The 8,990-nt window shown below is 42.7% G+C and overlaps 1 protein-coding gene across 1 annotated transcript; it reads left to right on the forward strand.

The window, feature by feature from the left end:
• The first annotated feature begins 861 nt into the window (after positions 1–861).
• LOC308404523 (uncharacterized protein) lies at positions 862–2,767 on the forward strand. Its single transcript, XM_080894601.1, has 5 exons — positions 862–1,064; positions 1,784–1,931; positions 2,037–2,146; positions 2,380–2,481; positions 2,641–2,767. The coding sequence occupies exons 1-5, from the start codon at positions 1,047–1,049 to the stop codon at positions 2,644–2,646; spliced, it is 384 nt and encodes a 127-aa protein (XP_080750727.1). The 5' UTR covers positions 862–1,046; the 3' UTR covers positions 2,647–2,767.
• Positions 2,768–8,990: the final 6,223 nt, after the last annotated feature.

The following is an 8,990-nucleotide window of genomic DNA, read 5'->3' on the forward strand; positions in this document are numbered from 1 at the left end:
TCCCCTTTGTCTAGAATTATAACAAGCTGAGAACACATTGGGAAACTCAGGTGTTTTAAGTTCATTCGAACCTCTAAGAGGTCTGTGGGTCTCTTGTAAAAGGACAACATCTGCCTGTAGTTTTTTGAGTTGGTTAAATATTTTTAACCTCTTTACTCTGGAGCCAGCTCCATTTATATTCCATGTAATGAACCTCAGTGTACCCATAGATGTTTGTGTATAACTAGGGATGTATGCTGTGTGCGTCGCTTAGCCAGGTGGAGAGAATACGTCACTTGTTCATAAATAAAGAGAAGTTGAGAGAGAAAAAAAAAATGTGTGGCGAGATGCTCCCTGAGTCTGACTTTGTGTATGCATAGTTACTAATATGAGTAGGCTTGGCTTAAGTGTGTGTATCCTAAACGACTGTGTGCGCTGTCTGACTGATGTAAATGTGCTGCCGTTGAGCGCATGGTGCGTATGTGTCGAAATAAAGGATGTTTGTGGATGAGCATCGAAGCAGGTGATCGAGGCAGTGAAAGGAATAAAGAAAGAAACCAAGGACAGGGGTGAGCAGCATAAAACCAAGAGGGGGGAAAAGAGAGGGAAAAAAAAAACGAGAAGAAAAAAAAAACAAAACAAAACGTAAACATTCCAATTAAATCACTGACGGAGAGTGACGGTGTTAATTCTGCTATGAAATCACACTTTAAGATGCGATTTGATGCTGGTAAGTTAAACAGATGTTAATGCAAGTTAGTGTAAGTGGATAGGGAAAGGGTGCAGCTGATTCTTATCTGGTGTGAGGTTAATCATGAGTGATGTATCTTATCATCTTTTAATTTTTACCGTTTGTACCTGTTAGGAGCATGTTAGTAAAAAGCTAATGAAGAGACTCTCCAATGTCAAAAGTCCAAGGAAGGGCAAAAAACCTCCTGCGAAGAAGCCAAGAAAGGATGGGAATGAAAGCGTTGCAAAAAGTGACAGCAGTGGGGAGTCCAGTGCATCAACTATTATTCTAGATAAATCACCAGTTAGATCGATGGGCACCCCAGTGCACCACCAGGATGGCAGTGATGAAGAATGTAAGTATAATATAATGCACCCTCTTATTACAGCCTGAGTGTAAATGTGGTTTGGATGATACTTTTTGTTTTTTTGTTAAAAATTCTGCTAACAATGGAACACAACTACTTCACTGTTTATCTTGGAATCTTTGTGTTCCATTTAATAGTGACAACTTCACAGGATTAATGAACAATTTTAAGATAGGTGGTTAGTTAATTTGTTGATCTAATTTACAGAAATATTTTGGTATTTTTGTATTATTGTTTTGCACCAATAACAGATATATAAAGCCTTACTGTGGCAGTAAATGATTTACACACCTCTGCTCTGTGTGTTTAGCTGGTTCAGCTGACTTCTTTGACAGCCAAAAAACCCAGGCAAGACACTACAAGACACTTCAAGAAATATACAAGACCAAAAAACCGAACAAAGCTGCTGTTACCCAACCTGAACCTGAAGTTTGAGTCTAGAAGACAATTCATTAACTCTGATGCTATAAAGGAGCAGGACAGAGCAGTGAAGATACTAGAGGCATATCCTTGTTTCAGAGAACTGGACTATGTAAGCAGCACTTATTTCTTTTAGCCATCCTGTTATTCCTTTGGGGACATTTTGATATGATTTTCAAATTTCTTAAATACTGGCCCTCATGTTTAAATTGTTATCACTTATCGTCAAGACCAGATACAGAGCTAGACAGATCTGTCTCAGTTGGGTTTCTGTCTGTATTTTTCAGGTCCTTGATGAGCTGCGGAGAATTATTCAACCATCCAACTTGAAATACATTTCTGAGATGAAGGATAGATGGGAAATCTTCTACTCGAAGGTGCAGTTTTATGGTGTCATGAAGAAAGTTATGAAGCCGCCAAAAACTTTGGATGGAGGTAATGCTACAGTATCTTGATTTGTCTACATTTATGCTTTGCAGATTACATTATTTGCAATGCTTAATGGTGTTGCCCTGTCTTATTTTTCTTTTTTCAAACCAGTGGAACATGCAGCAGCTGTGTTCAGAGCCCTTCCCGTGCTTTTCCCTTCCAGCACAGTACCACCTAAGAAGCTGGGCATCTGTAGTGAGGCTTTTTTCCATGTCCTAAAGGTAAGGCTGCAATATTCTATGTGTATATATTGTTGAATTTTGCAGTTACTCATGTTTTCATTTTATATATTTTACTGTGGAGTCAGTCAAATATTCTTAAAGTTCAGATCCCCATAACATGTTGATGTTAATAAAACCTACAAAAAAAGTTGATCTATTTTAAACTGTAATGCAACTCAAAAATTGTGTTTCTTACGGTCTTGTTCTAATCCTCTTTTTTTTCTGTCATGTAGACTTCAGAAGACCCTGAAGGCTACCTGCGTCAGCGACCCCTGGCTTGTCCAGTTCTGCTTGTCTCTGAAGGCAACTGCATGATAGCTGTTGGAACCACACCGGTGAGCACTTTTGACCGGAAGGATCTTACCAAGATGGCGCTGGAGTGACGGCAGCCTTTCCAAGTAGCTCTGCAACACCGCACCTTTTTTGTTAACTTTAACTTTTTTAGACTAGGCTTTTCAAACTTTTTTTCACCTTCCTCTACTTATACCTCTTAGATATAGCGATACAAGATGGATAATGCACTTTTCAAAACTTCTGGAACCAGCTCCTTCATCTATTCGAGAGTGGAGCTGCTGGCACTAAGAACAAAGGGACAGACCGGCATGCGACACAACATCCCGGCCGAGCTAAAGAGGAGCTACAGAGGCTGCAAAGCTGGAGCGAGGAGAGTGGATCACCGGAGGCGATTCAAACCATCAATCCCGACAGTGATCATGGGCAACGTGAACTCGTTACAGAATAAGATTGACGAACTGTGCGCTCTGAACAACCACAGACTATACCGTGAGTGCAGCTTGTTTATCTTCACGGAGACGTGGCTAACCGAGCTAACGCCGCAGGCTAACGTAGACCTATGCGGTTTCACATCCGTGAGAGCCGATAGGAACACGCAGGCCAGCGGAAAAAGCAGAGGTGGGGGACTCATTGTCTATGTTAACAACAGATACTGTAACCCTGGACACGTCTCCGTTAAAGTTTCGGTATGCCGTCCGGACCTGGAGCTGCTAGCTGTTAGCTTGCGGCCATATTATCTACCTCGGGAGTTCAGTCATGTGATCTGTGTGTGTGTTTACATCCCTCCGAGGGCCGACCCAACAGCTGCCTGTGAGAAAATACACAGTCACAGCAAGACTTCAGACACAAAACCCCGAGGCTTTCATTATTATATCTGGAGACTTTAACCATGCCACACTGGACTCTACTCTGGCTGCTTTTCACCAGTTTGTGAATTGTCCCACAAGGAGCAACAGGACAATTGACCTACTGTATGCTAATGTGAGAGATGCATACAGAGCCACCCCCCTCCCCCCACTAGGGAAGTCAGACCACAACCTGGTTTACCTACAGCCACAATACACACCCCTCGTCCAAAGGCAGCCTGTCACAACACGCTCCATCCGGAGATGGACCCCAGAAAAGGAGGATGCTCTGAGAGACTGCTATGACACCACAGACTGGGATGTGCTCCTGAGCCCACATGGTGAGGACATAGAGGGGGCGACACACTGTCTTACAGACTACCTCAACTTTTGTGTGGACACAGTCGCCCCTGCTAAGACGGTACGGTGTTATCCTAATAACAAACCTTGGGTAACACAGGAAGTCAAAGCTGTCCTCAACATGAAGAAGAAGGCTTTCAGGAGCAAAGTGAAGGAGGAGATGAAAGCAGCACAGCGGGAGGTGAAACGCTGCCTGAGGGAAGCAAAGGACACCTACAGGAGGAAGGTGGAGCAGAAGTTGGAGAGGAACAATATGAGGGAGGTCTGGAATGGTGTGAAAACCATCACAGGCCACAACACCAAGAAAAGCACAGTGGGGGGGACTGTGGAGAAGGCAAACGAACTCAACAACTTCTTCAACAGGTTTGACCAGCCCACAACCCCCCCACCCTCACCCTCACCTTCACTACAGAGTCCTCTCCCCACTCTCCTGCCTCCCTCGCTTCCCCCCCTTCCTGACACCATGACACCCCCCTCCTCCAATCCCTCTCTCAGCAGCAAGACATCCCCCCCCCTCCCCTCCTCCCAAACATCTCCCAGTGTCACAGTGGATCAGGTCAGGAGGCAACTGAGGAAGCTTCACCCCAGAAAGGCAGCAGGCCCAGACAAGGTGTGTCCTAGGATGCTTAAGGCGTGTGCTGCTGAACTTGGGGAGCCGCTACAACGAGTCTTCAACCTCAGTCTGCGACTGGGGAGAGTGCCCGCCCTATGGAAGACATCCTGCATCGTCCCGGTCCCCAAAAAGAACCGGCCCAATGAGCTGAATGACTTCCGACCGGTGGCACTGACGTCACATCTTATGAAGACTCTAGAGCGGCTCTTCCTCAACCTCCTCCGACCACAGGTACAACATGCCCAGGACCCACTACAGTTTGCATACAAGGCGGGTGTCGGAGTGGAGGATGCCATCCTGTACCTCCTACACAGAGCCCACTCACACCTGGATGGGGGAAAAGGCACGGTCAGGATCCTGTTTCTTGACTTTTCCAGTGCCTTTAATACCATCCGGCCCTGTATGCTTCAGGAAAAACTGAACAGGATGGAGGTGGACCCCTGCCTGGTGGCCTGGATCTCCGACTACCTCACCGACAGACCACAGTACGTCAGGCTGAAGGACATCACGTCTGACACTGTGGTCAGCAGCACAGGAGCACCACAGGGAACTGTGCTGTCCCCCTCTTCTCTTCACCCTGTACACCTCTGACTTCTGCTACAACTCTGAATTATGCCATATTCAGAAGTTTGCAGATGACACGGCCATCATGGGGTGTATCTGGGATGATCAGGAAGAGGAGTACAGAAGTCTGGTGAGGAACTTTGTCGCATGGAGTCACACAAACCACCTGCAACTCAACACCTCAAAGACTAAGGAACTGGTTGTGGACTTCGGGAGGTCCAGAGAAGGTCCACTGCCGGTTCAGATAGAGGGGGAGGAGGTGGAGGTGGTCAACAAGTACAAGTACCTCGGGCTGTGGGTGGACAATAAACTGGACTGGTCATGCAACACAGAGCACCTGTATAAAAAAGCCCAAAGCCGACTGTACTTCCTCAGGAGGCTGAGGTCTTTTAACATCTGCAGGAAGCTCCTGAGGATGTTTTACCAGTCGGTGGTTGCTGGAGTACTTTTCTATGCTGTGGTGTGCTGGGGGAGCAGCACAGCAAAGAAGGACTCATCCAGGCTGGAGAAATTGATCAGGAGGGCTAGCTCTGTGGTCGGCATGAAGCTGGACACTCTGGTGACAGTGGCAGAGAAAAGGACATTAAAGAAACTGATGGACATTATGAACAATGCTGGGCATCCTCTGCACACGGCCATAAACAACCAGAAGAGTCTGTTCAGTGACAGGTTGCTTCTCCCCAAGACAAGAACTAACAGACTTAAAAACTCCTTTGTCCCACACGCCATCAGACTGTTTAACTCCTCTCTGGAGGGGAGAGGGAGGGGAAACAGGAGGACAAAGGAGGGGGGAACAACTAAGCTGTAGTGCCTCTTCACCTCACTGTACAATACCTTGTGCAATACTTTTTGTAAATAGTCAACAGTGCAATAGACTCAATACTTGAAATGTGCAATTCACTTGTATTTTTATTTTTTATTCCTATTTATTCTATTTATCCCCTTTGTATATTTTATTTATATTTGTTTCTGTATTTATATGTGTGTGTGTGTGTGTGTGTGTGTGTGTATATATATATATATATTTATATATATATAACAATTCTGTAACTGTAACTTCGGTCGTTGCTGTGCTTTTTTTTGGAAATCGAATTTCCCAGAGGAACCCACCCGAGGGATTAATAAAGTTCTATCTTATCTTATCTTATCTTATCTTATCTTAATGAGGGACTGCTCTATCTGATGGCATATTACTATGCCCTCCACCTCACATATCCAAAGTGCATTTCCACGCTGCTGTCTGTCTTGCAAACTGAAATACTCAAAGACTCCATCCATGACCGAGATTCAACCCCCTCTTACAAGAAGGCGCTTGGTGAGTGGAAGTCATTCATTGAGTGAGTCTCTCAGATGACAGACTCCATCTGCCTTGTTTATCAGACTCAGTGTTGGTCAGTGAGGTTGTTTTTTTTCTCTCTAGAAAAGTTGTTCAAATGTAAAACACATGTTTGTTTGTGTGGTCGTTAAACTTGTTCTTCTAAAATGTTATGTAATATAGGATTTGAAATAGTGATTGTTTTAAGCTTCAGCAAAATTTATTTTTGATACACGCCATGAGTGTGTTATACTGTTATTATTCATGTTAAGAGTATCTGGAATATGCACTTCTTATATTGGCCATGTTACACAGTACCCTGCTGAAATGTATAATTTTAGACATGATTCTCCTGGAACAGACCTCAGTGAGTTACTGACCCATTGCTGTGTCAATAAAAGCGCAAAATCTAAGAGTGCTTTTGCTGTCTTAATTTAAGATGAATTCCCTTATTTTTAGTAGCTTTTTGAAGAGATGGTGTCTTATTCTCAGGAATTTTTGCTGATTATTGTTCTCAGAGTCGAAACATAATTCTTATAGTTAGCTGAATCAAGAAAGAAACAATTCAGTTTTAAGAAAATTTGTCCTATAGTAAGGTGTTTTTTTATGTGAAAAATCTAAATTAAGGTGTCGAATCTTAAAGTAAGCAAATAATTCTTGAAAACAGCTTGTTCAAGAAAGCATAATACTCATTTTAGGTACAGATTTTCTAAATATCAAAGTATCTTTTACTTATAATAAGTCATATTTTCTTAAAATAAGCATACATTTTAGACAATTTTGTCTAGTTAAAAGGCATACGGCAGTTAGATTAATTTGCTAGTTTTAAGAATTCTAATCAAGCAACTTTTGCTTACCCCATTGGTAGATTTTTTGCTCAAAACAAGAAAATTTTGTCAGATTTAAGAATATTTGGCTTGTTTCAAGTATAGCTGTTTTTGCAGTGTAGCGGCCATCCAGGTCTTTATGTCTTTAAGACATTCCTGCAGTTTAACTCATTGGTGTGTGTTATCTGGCTTCATGGACAGATAGAGCTGGGTGTCATCTGCATAGCAGTGAAAATGTATGCTGTCTTCTAATGATGCTGCCTAAGGGAAGCATGTATAATGTAAACAGAATTGGTCCTAGCACTGAACCCTGTGGAACTCCATAATTAACCTCAGTGTGTGAAGAGGACTCTCCATTTACATGCACAAACTGGAGTCTATTAGATAGATATGATACAAACCACTGCAGCACAGTACCTGTAATACCTACAGCATGTTCTAATCGCTCTAATAGGATATTATGGTCGACAGTATCGAATGCTGCACTGAGGTCTAGCAGGACAAGCACAGAGATGAGTCCACTGTCAGAGGCCATAAGAAGATCATTTGTAACCTTCACTAAAGCTGTTTCTGTGCTGTGATGAGCTCTGAAACCTGACTGAAACTCTTCAAATAAGCCATTCCTCTGCAGATGATCTGTTAGCTGTTTGACAACTACTCTTTCAAGGATGTTTGATATGAAAGGAAGGTTGGAGATTGGCCTATAATTAGCTAAGACTGCTGGGTCTAGAGATGGCTTTTTGAGTAAAGGTTTAACTACAGCCAGCTTGAAGGCCTGTGGTACATAGCTGATTATTAGAGATAGGTTGATCATATTTAAGATCGAAGAATTAATTAATAGCAGGACTTCTTTGAGCAGTTTTGCAGGAATGGGGTCTAAAAGACACGTTGATGGTTTGGAGAAAGTAATTATTGAAGTTAACTCAGAAAGATCAATTGGAGAAAAAGAGTCTAACTTAACATCAATGGTACTAAGAGTAGCTGTAGATAATATAACATCTGTGGGATCATTAGTGGTAATTTTTTCTCTAATGATAAAAATTTTATTTGTGAAGAAGTTCATGAAGTCATTACTAGTTAACGTTAAAGGGATGGTTGGCTCAACAGAGCTCTGACTGTTTGTCAGCCTGGTGTTACGGATTCAAGTATTGGGGATGGATACAAGAGGAAAAACCAAAGTAACAACACTGGTCCGGCCGGGTTGAGTCAAACGATGATTTTAATGATCACACGCGTGGGAGATGGACACCGTACGCAGACAGCATCAGATCTCAAAATGGTGGAGCATTGATCAAACTCTTTCAAAAAACACTCTTCCCACACTCTGCACAAAGTGTGTAAAATAAAGATCACTATTTTTGACACCTACCCGGACTCAGCCTGCTTTCTTCTCTTACCCAAATCGAACGAATTTCAACAACATGCTCCCTCTTGGTCATATGTTCTGAAAATATAATATAAATCTTCACTGTTATGCCGATGACACCCAGCTCTACCTTTCTTCTTCCTTTTTTTTTTTTTTTTTTTTGCCTTTCCCGTTTGGCTCTTTTGCGTCAGAATTGTTGTCTAAAGGCAAACAAAGATGCACAACGGATTTACTTCACCAAATTGACCATCCCAGCCTTGCCGTAACGGTCCATTTGATTCACCTTTTATTGTTTATTTTATCAAATCAAATCAAATCACTTTTATTGTCACATCACATGTGCAGGTACATTGGTACAGCACATGTGAGTGAAATTCTTGTGTGCGAGCTTCACAAGCAACAGAGTTGTGCAAAATACAATAATGTAAACAAGCAAAATACAAGAATGGCTACATCTGAAACTAATAAATTGTCACGGTCCGGGGCAGCGGCCGTGTGGAGAGTGGAAGGAGGACCCAAAACGCAGCACTTATTCAGGTGTGAGGGTGATTTATTGATAATATCAAACACAAAGTGGAGATGGCAAACAGAACTAAGGACGAACTAAACTGGGATAAACTACACAGAGGAGTGGCAAACCTGAACATGAAGGGAGAACAG

Source organism: Rhamphochromis sp. 'chilingali' (genome assembly GCF_963969265.1).
Source record: "Rhamphochromis sp. 'chilingali' genome assembly, chromosome: 10".
Lineage (NCBI taxonomy): Eukaryota > Metazoa > Chordata > Actinopteri > Cichliformes > Cichlidae > Rhamphochromis > Rhamphochromis sp. 'chilingali'.

Bases quoted from the DNA above. Each gene is read 5' to 3' on its own strand.
- LOC308404523 (XM_080894601.1), top strand. The intron at 1,932-2,036 runs GTAATGCTACAG...TTTTCAAACCAG, and splicing joins GCCAAAAACTTTGGATGGAG to TGGAACATGCAGCAGCTGTG. The intron at 2,147-2,379 runs GTAAGGCTGCAA...TCTGTCATGTAG, and splicing joins CTTTTTTCCATGTCCTAAAG to ACTTCAGAAGACCCTGAAGG.